A 21350-nucleotide genomic window follows, 5' to 3' on the forward strand; every position below is an offset into this window, starting at 1 on the left:
ATTAAGAGCTGATCTTAGTAGAGTGAGCTCTGATTGCCCAGGGCTCCTTTATTTATATAAATTATATTTTCGTGTTTTCACTCGGATTTATTATTTAATTAATATTTATAAAGATAGATGAATACAACTGAAGATAGATGAATACAACTGAAGGTAGATGAATATAACTTTTAAATTTATGAGGATTCAGCTCCTCTTGCTGATGGCCACTTTCATAATGATCGATCCAATGATTTTGCATTTGCTCGTAACCTTCTGACACTGTCATGATTAAACAACTAGCGTCAGTATTTTTCCACATTATTAGTACCGTTACCCAATTAATGTGCTGGAATTCCAGGAATGTGAGCGTCATCATCACTATTTACTTTGTGGTTAATGCAGGGTTGCTGCGTTTGACAGCAAAGCGTCAAAATTCTTACGTTATTCCAGGAATAAGAAAATGGAGAACAAAATAGATCAGTCAAAAGCGATTTCCAACATAACCCAGCATGCGAAAATGGGTTGCAAAATCAATCATCCAAAGATGATACCTTTAACTACCCCCGTTGTTAAAATCGAACGTCTTCGGATAGAAGTAAAGTCTATCTGAACCAGGCTGTTTTCGATGTTGGTATGTGCCTGTTGATTGGCGAATCTTTACGCAGTCATTAACATTCAATTTGCGGAAACAATTACTTATCTTATTAATTAATTACAATATATCTTATAAATCTATACAGTGAGTATTTAAATTTAAATAGCCACTTTTCTTCTTAGAACGTAAAGTTATTCAATTAACAATTTTTAAAGCGAAAGAGAAAAAAATATGATCATTTAAAACATGAAAAAAGTGGTTGGTTTTGATTAATTTTTATACTCTCGCAACAAAGTTGCAAAGGAGAGTATTATAGTTTTGTTCAAATGACGGTTGTTTGTAAGTCCTAAAACTAAAAGAGTCAGATATATACCGAAGTGATAAGGGGACGAGTAGAGTTGAAATCCGGATGTCTGTCTGTCCGTCCGTCCGTGCAAACTGTACTTGAGTAAAAATTGTGATATCATGATGAAACTTGGTACACGTATTTCTTGGCTCCATAAAAAGGTTAAGTTCGAAGATGGGCAAAATCAACCCACTGCCACGCCCACAAAATGGCGAAAACCGAAAACCTATAAAGTGTCATAACTAAGCCATAAATAAAGATATTAAAGTGAAATTTGGCACCAAGGATCGCATTAGGGAGGGGCATATTTGGACGTAATTTTTTTGGAAAAGTGGGCGTGGCCCCTCTCCTACTAAGTTTTTTGTACATATCTTGGAAACTACTATAGCTATGTCAACCAAACTCTATATAGTCGTTTCCTTCAGGCATTTCCATATATAGTTCAAAATGGAAGAAATCGAATATTAACCACGCCCACCTCCCATACAAAGGTTATGTTGAAAATCAAGAAAGAAGAAACAGTAAATTTTACGGAAGAATGAAATAATATATACATTAGGAACCAATGATGTTAGCGGAATAAAACTTTACACAAATACGGTATTTGAAAAATATGTAAATGACGGATAATGAAATCTCGATTATCACTTTATCATGCGAGAGTATAAAATGTTCGGTGACACCAGAACTTAGCCCTTCCTTACTTGTTTAAGTTCGGTTTGTCAACGTGTTTCTCTTGTCTTCCTTTTACTAAATAATATGTTTTATCTAAGATTGGTCTTATGTATTATTTTGCCATCTATTAAAACTGTTGTACCAATATCTTTCTAGATAATTTTCAGTAAAAAAACTTTATCCAATTTGTTGCCAAGTCTCTTGTTGCGCTAATTAAAGTTTACACTTTATTATTTTATAAAAATATATTTTTAGCTCCGTAGAGCGATCTTTATTTAATCACTTAATGAACAGAAAAAAAGATGTTGTATACAAGCGGGTGATTGTATTTATACAAAAACTTAGCTTCAAAGTAATATGTTTATCAGTTGTAGTTTTGTGGTTTCTATTCTATTGTGGAAAAGTACTGAAGTGGAAAAGTACTGATGTGGATGACAATTAGTTTAGTTATTTGGATAGTGTTATCTTATAGTAAGTGATGTCACCTTACTGCTAGGTAGATGTTTATGTGTGGTAGCTATTATCAGTTGGGTTCAGTGTAAATCATGTATTAACTCCCCCCTCCTTTATTGAAAAGATCTCCTGATCTTTTTATACGCTTGTGATTGCATCTTTCTTTATGAGATGTTCCAATCCTTGAGCCTTCAGTATTTGTTCATATCTTTTTTGTTGATTTTCTTTAAGTTTTAGAGTTTTACATTTCAATATGGCATAATACAATTTAAAACTTAAGTATATTGTTGTAGCTAGTATACATATAATTACTAGGGTTACAAATATGCTTTGTATTGGGTGTTCTTCGTATGGTATAATAAATTTATGTAGTTTTTCAATGTTATTAAATTTATATTTTGAGTTTGATTCTAATTTATCTAGGATTTTAATATTATTTTCTTCTTTTGACAGGATATATTTTTTTATTTCCTCGTTTTGATTGTGAAATGTTATATTATTTAATTTTATATTTTCTTTAAACTGCACTAGGTATGTTCCCGTGATAGTTTCATTATTTATTTTATTTTTACCATTTATTAAAATATTTCCTTCATTTATTTCAATTATTTCTTCATTGGATTCTTCTTTTACATTGCATTGTGCTTTGAGGTTTAATAACATTGGTATTGTACAAGTATCTGTTTTAGTTTCTTGGCATATAAATTTTGATAAAATATTTTTACATTTGTTAATTCTTTTTATTTCGTTTTTACATTTAGATACTTTATTGTCTAATTGTAACTTCCCATGTCGATATGCTATTGGTGTAATATCATATGTTTCACATTTTTGTTTAATTATAGGGTATTTATATATAATAATAAATGTGTTATTAATTCTACAAGTGTGTATATCCGAATATTCCATTATATTTATTACAGGAATGTCTGAATTCTCTAATTTAATAATTTTTCTATATCTTCCGTGTTTAACGATGCAGAGTAAAAGTTTTTATTTTTAGCGAAATTGATTGTTAAAGTTAAGTCTTCAAGTTCTTTGAGTATTTCTTGTAGCATTACTTGTTGATGAATTGTTTTATAATTAAAGGATTCCAACAGTTTTTCGAAGTGAGTGTTGATTAACCTCTGTTTATTATTATTTTTTACTATATCATTAATTTGTTGTTTTATTTTTATCATATCGTCATGATCTGGTACGCCTGTTATAAAACTAAGTGCTGATCCTAAGAAATTTATGCTCCTTTTCTTTCTTCTAATTATTAATTGATTTTTTAACACTTCTATTCTGTTGACTAAGGCTACGTCAGTATATAATTCCGGAGAGTTTTTAGCTAATGTTGAGAGTGTGTCATAATGTTCTAAAATTTTTGTTAAGTTTATCATGTGATATAAGTAATCTGATTCATTATAAATGTATGACGGATATGTCACGGTTAATATAAACTTTTTATTTTCCACATTAGTTATTTGGTATTGTAGTGATTTGTTCACTAGAATTATTAATATTATTATCGGGTAGTACATTTCGTATGTTATCTTTGTGTATTAGTTTATTTTCGTTGTAAGCACCGTATTTTCTTTATTTTCTTTTACTATGTGTTTAATATATCTTTTGTTATATTTTTTGTCTTCTACTACTTTTCTCATAAATTATTTGTCCTGGTTTAAAATCTTTTTGGCTTCTTTTTTTATTATGGTATTCTAACATACGTTCTTGGTTTTTTTCTATATTATTTTTCACTTTTTCGTTAATTTCCTTTTGATTAAAAAAATAAGTCTACTGGTTTTTCCTTTATCACCGAATGAATAGTCCTGTTATATTCCTCGACTGCTGAGAATATTTCTTCTTCCGTAGTTGTTGTTCGTGTCGTTAGCTAAAGTCCTCGCGATTTCTAATATCGTTGAATGTAACCTTTCTACTTATGCGTTGGAAGTTGAATGATTATTTGCTGTCTTTTTCGTGTTTAATTTGTAATTTATTTAATAATGCGGTTGTGCCTATGCCGACGAATATGCTTTCATTATCGGTCATGAGTTCGGTACAGTTCGGAAGAATTTGTGATAACACTTCTTCTATTATTTCATGAAAATGTAGTTTACTTCCTAATTTACGAAAATATGCGTATTTAGTAAATCTATCTATAGAAGAGAGATAACTTTTGCCATTTATATAAAATATGTCCATTTGTACTGATGTGCCTGGAGTATTTGGTACTGGGCTTTTTCCTAATAATTGTTTAATTGGTTTCCTTTCATATTTATTCTCAGTGCAGTTGACACAATTTTTCACTATCTTTTCTGTGTCTCGTTTTAGTGTTGGCCAATAACAAGTTTCTAATATTTCTTTATAGTTGTTTAGAGCGTTTCTGTGTGCTCTCTTGTGTGTAAAGTCTAATATATTTTCCCTATCTTTTTGTTCTATTATATCGTGTAGTTTATTTTGTGTAAATACTTTGTAGTAGGTTGAAAATATGTTTGCGGTCTTTTCTTTGTGTTTATGCCACGTATCTAAGTCAGTGTGGAATGCTGTTACTATTTTAGGTTTCATTATTTGTTTTAATGTTTGAATCATATATTCTTCAGTGTTATATTTTATTTCAAATCGTTCGTGTCGCGGAAATATAGTTGTTGCTGTTTTTCGTTTGTTTGTGACGGTGTTAAAATAATTTGGGTTTGAAATGAATTTAATGGTTTTGCTATCATTTTTATGTTTCTTGGTGCGGATGATTCAGCTGAGTGCATTGACGTATCTGACATTATGTTTATTTGTCGTGATAAAGCGTCTGCTACAATATTTTCATGCCCTGGTTTGTATTTTAGCTTGGCACCGTATTCTTCTATCAAATTTTCCATCTCTTTAATTTAGTATTCGGGTTTTTTTCTGATATGGAAAATATTAAAGACTGATGGTCTGTGTATATAGTTAGGTCTGCTATTCCGTATAAATAATTTCTAAATTTCTGTAATGCCCAAATTATGGCTAACATTTCCTTTTCATTTGTAGAATAATTTTGTTTCGTTTTCGTCAATGTTCTTGATATGAATAATATAGGATTTCTTCCTTGGCTTAGTACTGCTCCTATTGCGTAGTTACTAGCATCTGTGGTTAAGTCAAACCCTTTATTAAAATCTGATTGATATAGTTCAACTTTTTCTTTTAATTTATTTTTTATTTCATTTATAGCATTTTGTGCTTCTTTATCTAATTGTAACTTTACGTTTATACTTTTATTTTTTGAAATATTTCCGTTTTCTCCTCTTAGGTAAATTGTTAATGGCTTGCATATATGTGCGAAGTTCTTCACGAATTTCCTATAATAGGAGGCTAGTCCTTAAAACAATCGTAATTCCTTTAGTGTTTCAGGAATTTTATACCTATCTATAGCTTCGATTTTCCCTGGATCTACTGTAATTCTTCCATTGTTTATGATATGTCCTAAGAATTCTGTTTTTGTTTGAAAAAAATTAGATTTTTCCTCTGAGATTTTCATATTGGCTGCATGTAGGGTATGTATAATATTAGTGATGTCTTTAATATGTTGCTTTGGGTCAGTAGAGTAAATTAATACATCGTCGATATATACATATGCACATTTTCAATAAAGGGTCTCAGTATGTCGTCGACACATCTTTGAAAGGTGGCTGGAGCATTCTTTAATCCAAACGGTAATCGAAGGAACTCATATTTAGCTCCATTTACCGAGAAGGCTGTTTTTCCTATCTTCTGGTTTAATTAATATTTGGTGGAATCCAGATTCCAAATCTAGTGTTGTAAAATATCTTGCTTTCCTAAATTCTGTAACGTCATTGTTATATCTGGGATTGGATATCTATCTGCGACCGTTTGTTTATTCAGTTTCTGAAAGTCTATCACCATTCGTTTCTTTGGTTTTCCCTCTTCGTCTAGCCCTTTCTTTGAAACTCTCCATATTGGTGAGTTGTATGGACTCTTGCTTTCTTTAATAATGTTGTTTTTTAATAATTTTTCTATTTCTTGCTTTACGAAATCTTGGTCTGCATAAGGGTATGGATATTGACGAACCCAGACTGGCTCTTTAGTCTCTGTCCTAATTTCTGCTTGTATCGTTGTTGTAAACGGTAATATCTCATTATTATAATTATTCTTCATTAGCTCGTGTATTTCTTTTTCATAGGTTTTATTCCCTATCGTATAATTAATTTTTTCCTTTACTTGTTCAGATATTTTTTTAAATGTTATAGAATATTCGAATAAATCTATTTTTGCTTTCATTTTTCTTAAGGAATCTTCTCCTAATATTAAATCAATACGAGATTAATTTCTCTTTTGTGGGTAACTACTGAAGTTCCATGTAATGTATTGAATTTAATAGGTTTGTCTAATTTAATTCTTTCTGCAAATGGATAGTCTTTACTTACATAACTACTTGTGGCACCTGTATCTATTAGTATATACACGTATCTTCCGTCTGGTGCAGTACGTTGGAGTGTTGGAAGACCGTGATGCCTTATAAAAAATGTTTTTGTTGGTTAGTATTTTTATAACTTACGCTAGCTGCTTCATTGTAGAGTGATATGTTATCTTCATTAGTTTGTGCATCATTCATTTGGTTGATCCGCTGCGCTTTGCGTTGATTTATATTTGATGATTCATCTCTGCTTCTCTTGAATTGTTCTCCTACTCGTTGCATTACTGTTTTGAAGGGATTCGGTGTTTGTCTGCTTGTCTGCTGAAATTGTGGTGGTTGTGGATTGTATGGTTGTCTTCTGAATCTTGTTGAGGAAGGATCTACATCCATTGGTACCACTGGCTGTGTTTGTTGCACGAAAGTTGGTTGAAGAGGTGGGTATATTTGTGGTCTCTGCCATTGTTGCTGACTCTTCTGGTATGTTCTGGGTATGTGTTCCAGTTGGTGATAATGAGTGTCATGTTGCATGGTCCTTGCTATACCGTAGGCTTCCATCAGGTTTGAGCAATTTCTGGAGTACAGTGCGTTTTTTGTTGCTGTACTTTTTAACCCTGCGATAAATGTACGTATCGCTTTTAGTTGCACTTCTTTTGATAGAGCTTCTATCACAAATTCATTTTGTGTGACATTTCTATCTTGGATAATACTCCGTTGAGTGCTTGGTTCAGGTGATCATAGTATATGTGGAGAGGTTTTCTCCTTGTCGTATTCTCATCATGTCTTCCTCGAGTACATAGAGTGGGCGTTGATCTGCATATGAGTCGTCTAGGCGGTCTATGATTTCATCGAAGTTTAGCTTTGTGTTGTTGTTGATGAGGATTTGTGCAGCTCGTCCTGTGATCTTTCCTCTGAGAAGGATCAGGGCTTCAGTGTAAATGTTTTGTCCACGAAATATTTTCACATTATTCATTAGAGTTATTGCTAGTTTTCTCCAATTTCTGTATTCGTGATAATCTCCACTAAACACTGTTATTGCTGATTTGAAGAGTCCTAAGTCGACTTCTTTGGGATCAGTGTATGTACAGATTTCATCCTGGGCTTCTATTATTGGTGTATTACCTATTTGAGCTTCGGCGAATTTCCTCTGCAAATCAAGTACCATCGCTTGGAGTGCTTGGATCTCTGCTGCTTGTTGTGCCATTTTATCTTGTTTTTAAGTTTTGAACCGTTTTGAAAATTTGCTTGAATTTTAGTTACTGAATTCAACCTTATTTCTTGTCCTTGATTTTTGTATCGAATCCTTTTTTGTTGACAGGTCCTTTTTAGTTTTGGGACACTTTCCTAGGATATGTTTTTATATCCTTCACTTGTTAAGGAATTTATTCTGATTCCTTTTTATTAGTGTGTCCCTGCTCGGGCGCCAATTAAAGTTTACACTTTATTATTTTATAAAAAATATATTTTTAGCTCCGTAGAGCGATCTTTATTTAATCACTTAATGAACAGAAAAAAAAGATGTTGTATACAAGCGGGTGATTGTATTTATACAAAAAACTTAGCTTCAAAGTAATATGTTTATCAGTTGTAGTTTTGTGGTTTCTATTCTATTGTGGAAAAGTACTGAAGTGGAAAAGTACTGATGTGGATGACAATTAGTTTAGTTATTTGGATAGTGTTATCTTATAGTAAGTGATGTCACCTTACTGCTAGGTAGATGTTTATGTGTGGTAGCTATTATCAGTTTCTACTACAGTGTCCCTAAAGACTTGTCCTCTTTGTTGATGGGATTAAGGAAGCCTTCTTTCCTTCCTCACTTTTAATCGTTGACAATACACTCTACGCAACTCCGTATAACCTTCGCTGTCTTCATATTCAAATTTGGTATGTAAAATGATTTTTGCCATATTGATGATTTCTGCTTCCATAACAACCAGTAGTTCTCTGGTTGGATATTTATACCCGTGCTCGTGTCCACAGTCTCGTAGACCGCCTTCGTACTCGCTTCCAACATCCTGCACTCTCTCGGCTCCTTGGCCACAATAGCGACCTCGAATTTCGAAAAACCTTAAAAAACTTTATTGAAAAATGAAATTTAAAAGTCTTATCCGTTTTTTCTTCGCTCCGTTGAACTCTGCTATCACGCCACCTCCTTGGGTGTACTGTACTTCTAACGTTCCGCTTCTTCTGCTGCGTACCGCCGCCGTTACTCAGTATCTCCCGTAATTGCTCCAATGTAGCAGATCACAGCTCGCGCACACACACGAACCACTCTCCCCGAAGTTTTTACTTTACTTTTATTTTAATTGTACTACTCCGGCACCAATTTTTGTGGGTGCTAATGAAAAGCGACATTTCGTTCTTTAATGACAAATTATTACTATTAACAAATATAACAAGTAAGGAAGGACTAAGTTCGGGTGTCACCGAACATTTTATACTCTCGCATGATAAAGTGATAATCGAGATACCGTTATTAGCAACTTTATTGCGAGAGTATAAAAACGATGCCCTCTGAATTACATGAAAATATCTGAGAGATTTACCGATATTTTCAGGGAAAAATTAGGCTAGGTTAGGCACTCAGTTCTTCGAGTTCGATATCAGGGACCTTGAAAAGTTATAGTCCGATCACGACAATTTTTCCACAAGGGATACCTCAGCTTAAATACCGTATTTGTGTAAAGTTTTATTCCGCTATCATCATTGGTTCCTAATGTATATATTATACAGAGAAGGCATCAGATGGAATTCAAAATAGCGTTATATTGCAAGAAGGCGTAGTTGTGAACCGATTTCACCCATATACCGAATTTCATTGAAATAGTTGGAGTAGTTCCTGAGATATGGTTTTTGGTCCATAAGTGGGCGACGCCACGCCCATTTTCAATTTCTAAAAAAAGCCTGGGTGCAGCTTCCTTCTGCCATTTCTTCCGTAAAATTTGGTGTTTCTGACGATTTTTGTTAGTCGGTTAACGCACTTTAAGTGATTTTCAACATAACCTTTGTATGGGAGGTGGACGTGGTTATTATCCGATTTCTTCCATTTTTGAACTGTATATGGAAATGCCTGAAGGAAACGACTCTATAGAGTTTGGTTTTCATACCTTTAGTAGTTTCCGAGATATGTACAAAAAAGTTAGTAGGGGGAGGGCCACGCCCACTTTTCCAAAAAAATTACGTCACTTCTTCATTTCACTTTAATAGCTTAATTTATGGCTTAGTTATAACACTTTATAGGTTTTCGGGTTTCGCCATTTTGTGGGCGTGGCAGTGGGCCGATTTTGCCCATCTTCGAACTTAACCTTCTCATGGAGCCAAGAAATACGTGTACCAAGTTTCATCATGATATCTCAATTTTTACTCAAGTTACAGCTTGCACGGACGGACGGACGGACGGACAGACAGACATCCGCATTTCAACTCTTCTCGTCACCCTTATCTATCTTATATCTGACTCTTTTAGTTTTAGGACTTACAAACAACCGTTATGTGAACAAAACTACAATACTCTCCTTAGCAACTTTGTTGCGAGAGTATAAAAAGAATATAAATTGAAATGTCTGTAGTGGTCCGTGGTTGCGCTAATAATGTCCATTGTCCGTCTTGTTAATTTGACTTCGTCCCTAATGTTTCGTTACCATAGTGGTTCGTTCCCTATTGTCACATCTGTTCTCAGCCCAGTGCTGCATTTTTCGAATGTCTTATGGTCTGTTTACACACTTATTCTTTCATTTAATAGTGTAGGCAATCACGCCTACTTTCTATATAACGAACTCTTAAATTCCATCTAATTCTTTCACTTTCTTCTTCTTCTTAATTGGCGTAGACACCGCTTACGCGATTATAGCCGAGTTAACAACAGCGCGCCAGTCGTTTCTCCTTTTCGCTACGTGGCGCCAATTGGATATTCCAAGCGTAGCCAGGTCCTTCTCCACTTGGTCCTTCCAACGGAGTGGAGGTCTTCCTCTTCCTCTGCTTCCCCGGCGGGTACTGCGTCGAATACTTTCAGAGCTGGAGTGTTTTCGTCCATTCGGACAACATGACCTAGCCAGCGTAGCCGCTGTCTTTTAATTCGCTGAACTATGTCAATGTCGTCGTATATCTCGTACAGCTCATCGTTCCATCGAATGCGATATTCGCCGTGGCCAACCCGCAAAGGACCATAAATCTTTCGCAGAACTTTTCTCTCGAAAACTCGCAACGTCGACTCATCAGTTGTTGACATCGTCCAAGCCTCTGCACCATATAACAGGACGGGAATTATGAGCGACTTATAGAGTTTCGCTTTTGTTCGTCGAGAGAGGACTTTACTTTTCAATTGCCTACTCAGTCCGAAGTAGCACCTGTTGGCAAGATCAATCCTGCGTTGGATTTCCAAGCTGACATTGTTGGTGGTGTTAATACTGGTTCCTAAATAGACGAAATTATCTACAACTTCAAAGTTATGACTGTCAACATTGACGTGAGAGCCAAGTCGCGAGTGCGACGACTGTTTGTTTGATGACAGGAGATATTTCGTCTTGCCCTCGTTCACTGCCAGACCCATTTGTTTTGCTTCCTTGTCTAGTCTGGAGAAAGCAGAACTAACGGCGCGGGTGTTAAGGCCGATGATATAAATATCATCAGCATACGCCAGCAGCTGTACACTCTTATAAAAGATGGTACCTTCTCTACTAAGTTCTGCAGATCGAACTATTTTCTCCAGAAGCAGGTTGAAAAAGTCACACGATAGGGAATCGCCTTGTCCGAAACCTCGTTTGGTGTTGAACGGCTCGGAGAGGTCCTTCCCGATTCTGACGGAGCTCTTCGTGTTGCTCAAAGTCAGTTTACACAGCCGTATTAGTTTTGCGGGGATACCAAATTCAGACATCGCGGCATAAAGGCAGTTCCTTTTCGTGCTGTCGAAAGCAGCTTTGAAATCGACAAAGAGGTGGTGTGTGTCGATTCTCCTTTCACGGGTCTTTTCCAAGATTTGGCGCATGGTGAATATCTGGTCGGTTGTTGATTTTCCAGGTCTGAAGCCACACTGATAAGGTCCAATCAGTTCGTTGACGGTGGGCTTTAATCTTTCACACAATACGCTCGATAGAACCTTATATGCGATGTTGAAGAGGCTAATCCCACGGTAGTTGGCGCAGATTGTGGGGTCTCCTTTTTTATGGATTGGGCATAGCACACTTAAATTCCAATCGTTGGGCATGCTTTCGTCCGACCATATTTTACAAAGAAGCTGATGCATGCTCCTTATCAGTTCTTCGCCGCCGTGTTTGAATAGCTCGGCCGGTAATCCATCGGCCCCCGCCGCTTTGTTGTTCTTCAGGCGGTTAATTGCTATTCGAACTTCTTCATGGTCGGGCAATGGGACGTCTGTTCCATCGTCATCGATTGGGGAATCTGGTTCGCCTTCTCCTGGCGTTGTGCATTCTCTGCCATTCAGCAGGCTGGAGAAGTGTTCCCTCCATAATTTAAGTATGCTCTGGGCATCGGTCACTAGATCACCTTTGGGGGTTCTACAAGAGTATGCTCCGGTCTTGAAACCTTCTGTAAGCCGCCGCATTTTTTCGTAGAATTTTCGAGCATTACCCCTGTCGGCCAGCTTATCAAGCTCTTCATACTCACGCATTTCGGCCTCTTTCTTTTTCTGTCTGCAGATGCGTCTCGCTTCCCTCTTCAATTCTCGGTATCTATCCCATCCCGCACGTGTTGTGGTCGATCGTAACGTTGCGAGGTAGGCAGCCTGTTTTCTCTCCGCTGCGGCGCGGCACTCCTCGTCGTACCAGTTGTTCTTTTGCACTTTCCGAAAACCAATGATTTCGGTTGCAGCTGTACGTAAGGAGTTTGAAATGCCGTCCCACAGTTCCCTTATACCGAGTTGTTGACGAGTGCTCTCAGAGAGCAGGAGTGCAAGCCGAGTAGAAAATCGTTCGGCAGTCTGTTGTGATTGCAGCTTTTCGACGTGGAACCTTCCTTGTGTTTGTTGGCGTGCGTTTTTTGCTGCACAGAGGCGGGTGCGAATCTTGGCTGCAACAATATAGTGGTCCGAGTCGATGTTAGGACCTCGGAGCGCACGCACATCTAAAACACTGGAGACGTGTCTTCCGTCTATCACAACATGATCGATCTGGTTGGTAGTTTTTCGATCCGGAGGCCAGGTAGCTTGATGAATTTTTTTGTGCTGGAATCTAGTACTAGAGATAACCATATTTCGGGCCCCGGCGAAGTCGATCAGCCTCAATCCATTTGGGGATGTTTCCTCGTGGAGGCTGAATTTACCGACAATAGTGCCAAAGATACCTTCTTTGCCCACCCTGGCGTTAAAGTCGCCAAGCACGATTTTGACATCGTGGCGGGGGCATCTCTCATAAGTGCGTTCCAAGCACTCATAAAAGGCATCTTTGGTCACATCGTCCTTCTCATCCGTCGGAGCGTAGGCGCAGATCAGCGATATGTTGAAGAACCTCGCTTTGATGCGGATTGTGGCTAGACGTTCACCGGAGTGAATGATAGTACTCGGCGACGGAGTCTCTCCCACCACGAATCCCACAACAAACTTGCGCTCCTTTATATGGCCACTGTAGTAAATGTCACAAGGACCTACTCGTCTTTGTCCTTGTCCCGTCCATCGCATTTCTTGGACGGCGGTGATGTTAGCCTTTATTTTCACGAGGACATCAACCAGCTGGGCAGCGGCACCTTCCCAATTAAGGGACCGGACATTCCAGGTGCATGCCCTTAAATCGTAGTCCTTATTTCGTTTGCCGTGGTCGTCATCAAAAGGGGGGTCTCTCATCCGAGGCTGGTTGTTACTGTTCATTGGGGTAGGCTTTTACGTGGCGGGTCCCAAACCCAGCGCACAACCCTATGCAGGGGATGTTTCGCCTTCTCACTTTAGCTCACCTTCGAACGGATGTTCTTAGGCTAACCAGAGGATACTTGGTCAAAGACCGGAAGTCGTGAGCTGCTTGAGTCATATGTAAAAGAATCGTTTCTGGCCACTCCCAAGTGAATGGCGATCAGAGAACTTTCCTCACTTGCGTGAACTTCTACACATGACTCCATCCTCCTTTCACTTTACAGTGCACAAATCTAATATCAACGAAGTTAAAATAATAAAATTTTGCACAGCTGTTTCATTTTTCGAGCAATTTATTGGAATCGTAGAACTTGTCAAGGACCCAGACCCAAATATGTTGCCCGAGTGCATATGGCTAATTTTCTACCGAACATATAGATCAACTTGTGAGGCCAGTATTGAGTTATGGCAGCATAATCTTGTGCCAGAAATTGATAAAATCGAGACAAGCGTTTTAAGACGAGAGAGTAGCCAAGTAGCATGAACTTCGGCTCTCAAGGCTATTCCGGAGAATGCCTTCCGTGACGAATTCAATGCTTGTGAGTCGCTTTGGCAGCGCTGCATCGACGCAGAAAGAGCCTATTTTGAAAGTTCTTAAAGAATTGTAACGATTGGTTCAATAAATTTCTTTTAATCGACTCAGTCCTATTAATTTCCGAACAAATATGAAATAAAAATTTGTATTATAGTCTTTTCAGTTTTTTTAATAAAGCATGTTGAATTGCTTCGTAAAATATTTTAATATGAAATTTTGGAAACAACTGAAAGTATTTTCCCGGCTATGATCTTTGCAAGTTGCTAGAGTTTAAAATGTTCGGTTACACCTGAACCCGGGCCTTCTTTATATGTTTTTTTATTTAAAATTTGGCCAAGGTCTGAAAATTTGCCTCTGGCTTTGATATTCGATAATTGAGGGGAAAAAAGGTAGATAAAGTTTGAGCAAGCTTTGATTCGTGAAAATTTGTAGCATGTTAAATGTTCGGTTAAGATGAACATATTCCTTCTGTACTTGTTTAATATATTTGCAAAAACCTGAAAGTAATTCTTAAGCTTTAGTCATTGCAAATTGCGAACGTATAAAATGTTCGATTACACCCGTTCCTTACTGATTTCACCATCCCAACCTTTAGGGCACAATAAACCACAAGTCGTCCCCTAGCTTCAATGAAGTGATTAATCCTTGTGTAACTTGTATCCTCTAAACAATGAATTTCAGCTTTTAAGTTTTCCAGATTCTCTAGGCTGTTTAAAATAAGATCCAACAACTGCGTATTTAAGAGACTTTCACTTATTCCGTCATTTAGTTAAATGTAAAGGATTATTAGGTTGTCGACATATAAATATTAAGGGAGTTGACTTTTCAATTCAATGGTTTTTAAATGTCATCTCTTTTAACAAAAAAATCGACGGAAATATTTGAAGATATTATTATTATATAGTAGCTGATGGAAAATCGTAAATTTAAAATATTTGATGCTACTATTTCCATGCCAAGCTTTAAGGTGGTTAATATGCACTTAAATGGACCCTTTTTTTAACCTTTTCTATTTCTGCACGTACATAATTTGCAGGTACAAAACTATAATTTGTAGTAGGTTAGGTAGAAACCCCATCCTCAAGCATGGAAAATATCTTCTTCTTTTTAAGCACCAGAATTTTGAAGCCTGCCGACCTGTGAACTGTAAGCAAAGTGTGTATAGTGGTCCGAATGGTTCCAACAAATGATCAGTTTATTGGGGAGAAAAGGACATGTGCAAAATTTATTAACGAAAGCTCGCAAAATGTGGACTAGTTCGCGTAAACACAGAAAGACGGACATGGGAAAGTCAGCTCGTTATGCTGATCATTTACCCTCTGTTCCAAGTATAAGTACTTTTTTCAATACCCTTTTTTTTTGACAGATGACAACCCGTGGACCACACTTTCGGTTGACCGTTACGTCCACCCCAACAACACGGTACTGAATTGGAGCCGTGCGAAGCTTCCACTAAAAATAACAACATGGATGACCACGTTGGGCGAATACCTAGCTATAAATAAAACAATTTGTACTTACCGCAATACAATTGCCAACCACACCGAAATTATACACAAAACTGCGCAACAATGTGTACTCTCCCAAAAACACCCACGGTCACGTGCCCGAGCAACAACACTGCTATAGTGTGCACCCGCCATTTGCACAAACAAAAATACTATCGGTACGCACACGCGCCAGGCAATAACGATGTCAGCTCGACTGCGTAAACAAATAACCGCAAAAAGAGAATACCCAAAATCACCGAAAAAGTCACTATACAAATTTCAACGACGCTGGCTAAACAGAAGTATGACCAGCAATTGAGTTGGCCAAAAGGTTGCTAAGTAGCGTAGGTGATGAAAAAATCGGAGTTAAACGAGTCACAATCTTCGTTGAAGCGGAAGAGGTCTCAAGATGAGAAATTCTCTCTCGCAAAAAACCACGGTTTTTTTTCAAACATCCTCCGCTGATCTCCTGCTAAATCTAGGACGAAGCTGACCCTGTCCTTATTCAAGAGCCATGGCCTCTTTGGATTAAGAAAAAAGAGCTGCATGCTTCTGACGGTAAGTTATACAGATAGATCCCGAGCTTGTTTGTTGGCCAGAAACGACGTTAATGTTCTTCTTTGACCCGATTTCAGCAACGAGGATGTTGTCACTGTCTCGGCTTATATGCCACATGAGAACAAGGTGGAACCACCTCCTAATTTGTTGAGGAAAACTCTGGCAGAGACAATCCTTTTTCGACAGAGCACGCCTGAGTCGTGTCAAGCTGTTATGTTTGTTTAGTATTGTTTAGCATTTCATTACGGAAAGACTTACACCTAAACAACGTTCACAAAGTGTTTAACTTCATTATGAAAATTCACGATCGGTAAACAATGCGTTTTTCGCGCTTCGATCAACTTATAGTCAACATAATCGGCCTACTGAGCGTACTATTCGCAACATTGTCACTCATCTTGAGACCCAGCATTCATTATTGGATATTATTCGACTCAATAGACCACGGCCAGCACGCCGTGAAGAAAATATAGCATCTGTACCTGACAACTTAAAATGAAAAAACAACCTGAAAAGAGCTGCCATTTCATCCAGAAAATGATGCCGATGAGAACGTAACCGTAGGTGGACCCCGTTATCGTGATCTCGGCGACATTTGGTTTCAACAAGACGCAGCCACTTCCCACACATATTATTTTAATGAGAAAACATTTCGGTGAGCAGATAATTTTGGGTCAGTCGATTGCGCACCAAAATAACAACGTTATATTTTTTCTTGTGGGGATATGTAAAGTCTAGAGTATATGCGGAACATCCCACTTCGATTCACGTCTTGGAGCAAAACATCACGCGTGAGTTTTAATTGTTCGAGCGGAGGAATAAAAAAGCCGACAATGTTACTTCTGTGACATTATACTTTATTCTCTTCTTTTTTCAAATTATGTTCTGCTTATATAACTACTAAAGTGATTACAATTTTCTTAATCTACTTATTTCTTTGTGAAATACAATATTTGTTAAATGTAATCTTATTTTCTATTGAATGCAAACAAACATGATTGTGTGGTTTACCCGATAATGTCTGGGTTATCATTACAGTCAAACATAAGGACCAAAACATGTTTGTATGCATTTGCATTATGTTCTTTGTCTCTACTTGTTATCTTATTTTTTTGTAATGTTTACTGGTTTTTCTTTAATCTTTTATTTTGTCCAATTTACAATATTTTGTTGTGTGGTGTCTGTTTGGGATGATAGTGTACACATAACTCCTCCCTCCCTTAATGGAAAACTCTCCTGAGTTTGAATAGTATTGTTTTTCTTTTTTTCTTAATTTAACAACATGTTAAAATTATTATTATAATCACAATAAAACTTAAAATTGATGTTCCAATATGAGAGATATTTTTGTGATATATTAATTCATTAATTTCTTTTAAATTTTCTTCGTTTTTAAATACAAGGTCGTTAATTGTAATTTTGTTAGTGAAATTGTGAGTATCATAGTTTGGATAATAAAATCTTTGATTGTATGATATTTTAGTATTTCAGAATGTTTGGTATAGGATCTTAATTGTGCAGTTATTATAATGAATCAATGTAGTGTTTTTCAACTTAATTTTTCTGTTGTCGCAGTTCTGGTTTAGTTCTATGCCATTTGCATTTTTTATTAAAATAATTTCTTCATCAATTAGAAAAATTTCTGTAATGCTATTTTTGATAAGTTCACAATTTAATAAGTAGATGCAATGTTTAGAAATTTGTAGTTCATTGAGTGTTTTAGCTTCTTCGAATTTATAAGTGACATTTTTGTATTCAAAAACATTTTCAATTTCTGCTGTTATTTCTTTGCCTGCTGTATATGATGTACTTCCAGTTTGGCTGCATTACTAATTATTACAATTGCTATCATCAATGTTATTTTGAAGATGTATTTGACCTAAAAAATTTGTTTGGACGTTTAATATTTGTCGGGTGAATATTATCTAATGGCAATTTTCTATACCTTGGTTCATATTTGTGCCGAAACGCTTTATAATTGTTTACGTAACCTTCTTTTTGAGTGTTATTAAACTCATATCTATTTCTATTTAGTTTTCCTATGCATTTTTCTTTAGTCTTCTGAATAGTGTCTTTAATCAAATTTGTATCCCATTCCATTTATAACCTCAAGAGGTGTGATTTTAATTGTAGAATGATAAGATTTGTTATACCATTCTATGTTTTGAAATACTTTTTCTGCTGTCGAAATGCTTGGTTTTTCAATTTCTAGGACTCTAATTCTTTCGGAGAGAGTATTATGAAATCTTTCGAAATCTGAATTCCCAGTATGACTGTTTGCTTTTGTAAAATGAACTTCTATTTCTTCTTTCCTAAAAAAATCTTTTATGTTAATTAAGTTGAATTCATTATCTTATATTAACTTTCTGGGTCTTCCTTTGATAGAAAAGAATAATCTAAGCTTTTCTATAATAGTTATACTGTTTCTATCTTCTAGCTGAAATGCCATAGCAAATTTCGCTAATTTGTCTATAAAAGTAAGGAAGTAACATTTTTTATTTATGTATATATCTGCGTGAACTATTTCATTTATATCTGATGGTGTTTTCGTTAATTGAAATTTTGGTTTTAAAGGTTTTCTATCATATTTTGCTCTATTGCAAACATCGCAATTATTTATATATTTTGGAATCAAAACTTTCAAATTTTTTCAGTATATTAGTTTTTTCAAGTTTTCATAATTTTCATTAATACCTGCATGGCCTGTTTCATTTTTATGATATTGAGAAATTTGTTTATAAACTTGTTCTTCATTTTTCATATCTTTAGTATGGAATTCACATCTAAAAAACTTTACCTGTCTATTAAATATTTGAATAAGCTTTTGCCGAACTATATTGTACTGATTATCGGTTAAATAAGAAAAAATAACTACTTTTTCACTATTTATGTGCCTACGACAAAGATCTATAAATTATTATTTTTTATATCTTCTGCGCTAATAAAAATTTTCTTCGTGTTGCCTAGTTCTTCAGATTCCATAATTTTCTATTTTGTTAAAATGATTTGTGTATTGAAGCGATTTACAATAGTATGTAAAATTGGAAAATGATCATTTAGTTCCTCCTCTTGAGAGTGGATTGTAGCATTTGTGCTTATGTTGTCTTCTTCCAATGAATGAATCTCGCCTGTGTTACTATCTATTCTATTTAGAAAATCGGCTACGTTATTTTCTTTCCTTTCACGTAATTTATATTAATATTGTAGTCACCTAGTTTAATTAACCATCTTTGCAATCTTGGATTAATTTCTTTTACCTTGTTTCTTATTTGGAGACACTTAAGTGGTTGGGATCGGTTAAGAGATCAAATGCTCTGCCGTAAATGTATGGTCTATAATATGTCACTGCCCAGACAATAGCTAGTAGTTCTTTTTCTGTAGTGGAATAACTTCTTTCGTGTTTGTTAAGTGTTCGACTAGCATAGCTTATGGGATGACTGTCCTGGGTTAATACTGCGCCAATTGCAAAGTCACTTGCATCAGTTAAAATGCCAAATTTTTTGTTAAAGTCTGGATATTTCAATATTGGTGGGCTTAATAATAGATTTTTAAGTTTTTCAAGGATGATATGTACTGAGGATCTCGCGAGTGTTTATTTTAATATCCTTTTTTAAATATTTTGTTAAACCATGTGCTACTTTAGCGTAATCTCTTACAAATTTTCTATAATAACCTGTTATACCTAGGAATGATTTAATTTGCTTTGATGTAGTAGGCAACTTTAGTTTTTGTATGTTTTCGATTTTGCTTAAATTTGGTTGTATCCCTTCTACTGTTAAAGTGTGACCTAGAAATTCAGTTGTTTTCGCGAAAAATTTGCATTTATCTACCTGAATCTTTAAATTATGTTTTCTTAATGCTGAAAATATTTTGTTGATATTTTGGGTATGTTCTTCAATACTTGAACTAAAAATTAAGATGTCGTCTAAATAAATTACACATATCTTGTTGATATCGGGTGATTTTTTAAGAGCTTGATAACTTTTTTAAAAAAAAAACGCATAAAATTTGCAAAATCTCATCGGTTCTTTATTTGAAACGTTATATTGGTTCATGACATTTACTTTTTGAAGATAATTTCATTTCATTCTACATACAAGGAATCTAAATTAATTATTGCTTTAATAGGTTTTAAAATATTCTGTCCTATTATAGCATCAAAGTTATTATTTTTTATGTTGGTTAGTTTCCAATGTATATAACTTTTTTCACTGAGTTCGTTTGCGGTTGGGGTGACTAACTCTTTATTTAGGGAAAAATTTTCCTTAATGGTGCTAAAGTGTATTGGTTTATCAAGCTCAATGCATTCAAAATCTTTTAACACATTATATTTCAATAATGATGTTGTAGACCTTGTGTCAATAAGACATTTAATTTTTGAATTTTTAATGGTCACTTCTATTATCGGTAACGATTGTTTTGGGCTGGCAACCGAAAATTTGCTTGTTCTTGAACGTGATCTATTTCCATCTGTTCGGGGGGGTTTTGTCTCCTTTGGACTGAATTATATCTTCTAGATTGTTGAGAATTATTTTGCCTATTTTGTCCAAAGCTAAATTGTTGATAATTGTCATTTTGGTTAGAATTGTTATGAAATTCTCTCTGCTGATTTTGTCCAAATTGAAAATTATTGGAATTTTGCATATACTGTTTATTATTAAAATTGCCAAAACTGTGAGCCAAAGAATTTCTATTTGATAAATTTCTATAATTATTTCTTTGATAATTGTTTTGTCTTTTATCAAATTGTATTAGCAAACCTGTCTCTTCAAGAACGCTAAAAGCCTGCTTATATTTCTACTAATCACTACACTGCTTAAGTTGGGGTGTATCCCATTTAAAAATGTTTTTAGAATTAAACTTTCGTTGTTAATTGGAGAAAATTCTATAGGCTTTATCCTATCGAATTCATGTTTGAAATTTAGTTTATCTAAAATATCTTTTAAATTTTGAAAATATTGACTTACGTTATAGTTTCGTAGTACAATCGCCTGATTGTAAAGGGTGTGGTACGACTCCTTTACTCCAAAATTCGGGGAAACTTTAGTATACCATCCCACGATTTCAGGGTTAAAAGTAGTATGGTTGGATAGGGCTGATGCTCCATTATAGCCGCCGCAAACTTTTAGTTTTCGAGATATCTGCATTTTAAGTTGAAAATTTTGCAAATTTAATTTTGAAATTTCTCGACTTATGGTTAGTTTTTCTTCAGTATTATGCACTTTTTATACACTTACACTTCACTGCAATATTCCTACATATTTATTTTATATTTATTATTTAGATATTTGCTTAAAATACGCATTTTATATATTACATAAATATTCTTACACGCACAATAACAATAAGTGTTCCGTGTTGTCAAATAATAAGTGTTACCATATCCCAAACGATTGAAAATAATAAAAATAAATAAAAAAAAGCTCAAATGCAGGAAAAAAATTACCTTGGGCGATCCAAAACCGGGGTGTGT

At 35.3% G+C, this 21350-nt stretch overlaps 2 protein-coding genes across 4 annotated transcripts in view; both read left to right on the top strand.

The window, feature by feature from the left end:
• The window catches only part of LOC120781686 (ATP-dependent Clp protease proteolytic subunit), a 114781-nt gene that overhangs the window by 73885 nt on the left and 19546 nt on the right, over positions 1-21350 (top strand). The gene's annotated exons all lie outside the window — the stretch shown is intronic.
• LOC120781688 lies at positions 14841-15546 on the top strand. The gene is made up of 2 exons (XM_040113907.1): positions 14841-15091; positions 15196-15546. The coding sequence occupies exons 1-2, from the start codon at positions 15016-15018 to the stop codon at positions 15456-15458; spliced, it is 339 nt and encodes a 112-aa protein (XP_039969841.1). The 5' UTR covers positions 14841-15015; the 3' UTR covers positions 15459-15546.

Source organism: Bactrocera tryoni, unplaced genomic scaffold, assembly GCF_016617805.1.
Source record: "Bactrocera tryoni isolate S06 unplaced genomic scaffold, CSIRO_BtryS06_freeze2 scaffold_7, whole genome shotgun sequence".
NCBI classification, from domain to species: domain Eukaryota; kingdom Metazoa; phylum Arthropoda; class Insecta; order Diptera; family Tephritidae; genus Bactrocera; species Bactrocera tryoni.

Bases quoted from the DNA above. Each gene is read 5' to 3' on its own strand.
- LOC120781688 (XM_040113907.1), top strand. From the start codon at position 15,016: ATGATCAGTTTATTGGGGAGAAAAGGACATGTGCAAAATTTATTAACG. The intron at 15,092-15,195 runs GTAAACACAGAA...TTTTTTTGACAG, and splicing joins CAAAATGTGGACTAGTTCGC to ATGACAACCCGTGGACCACA.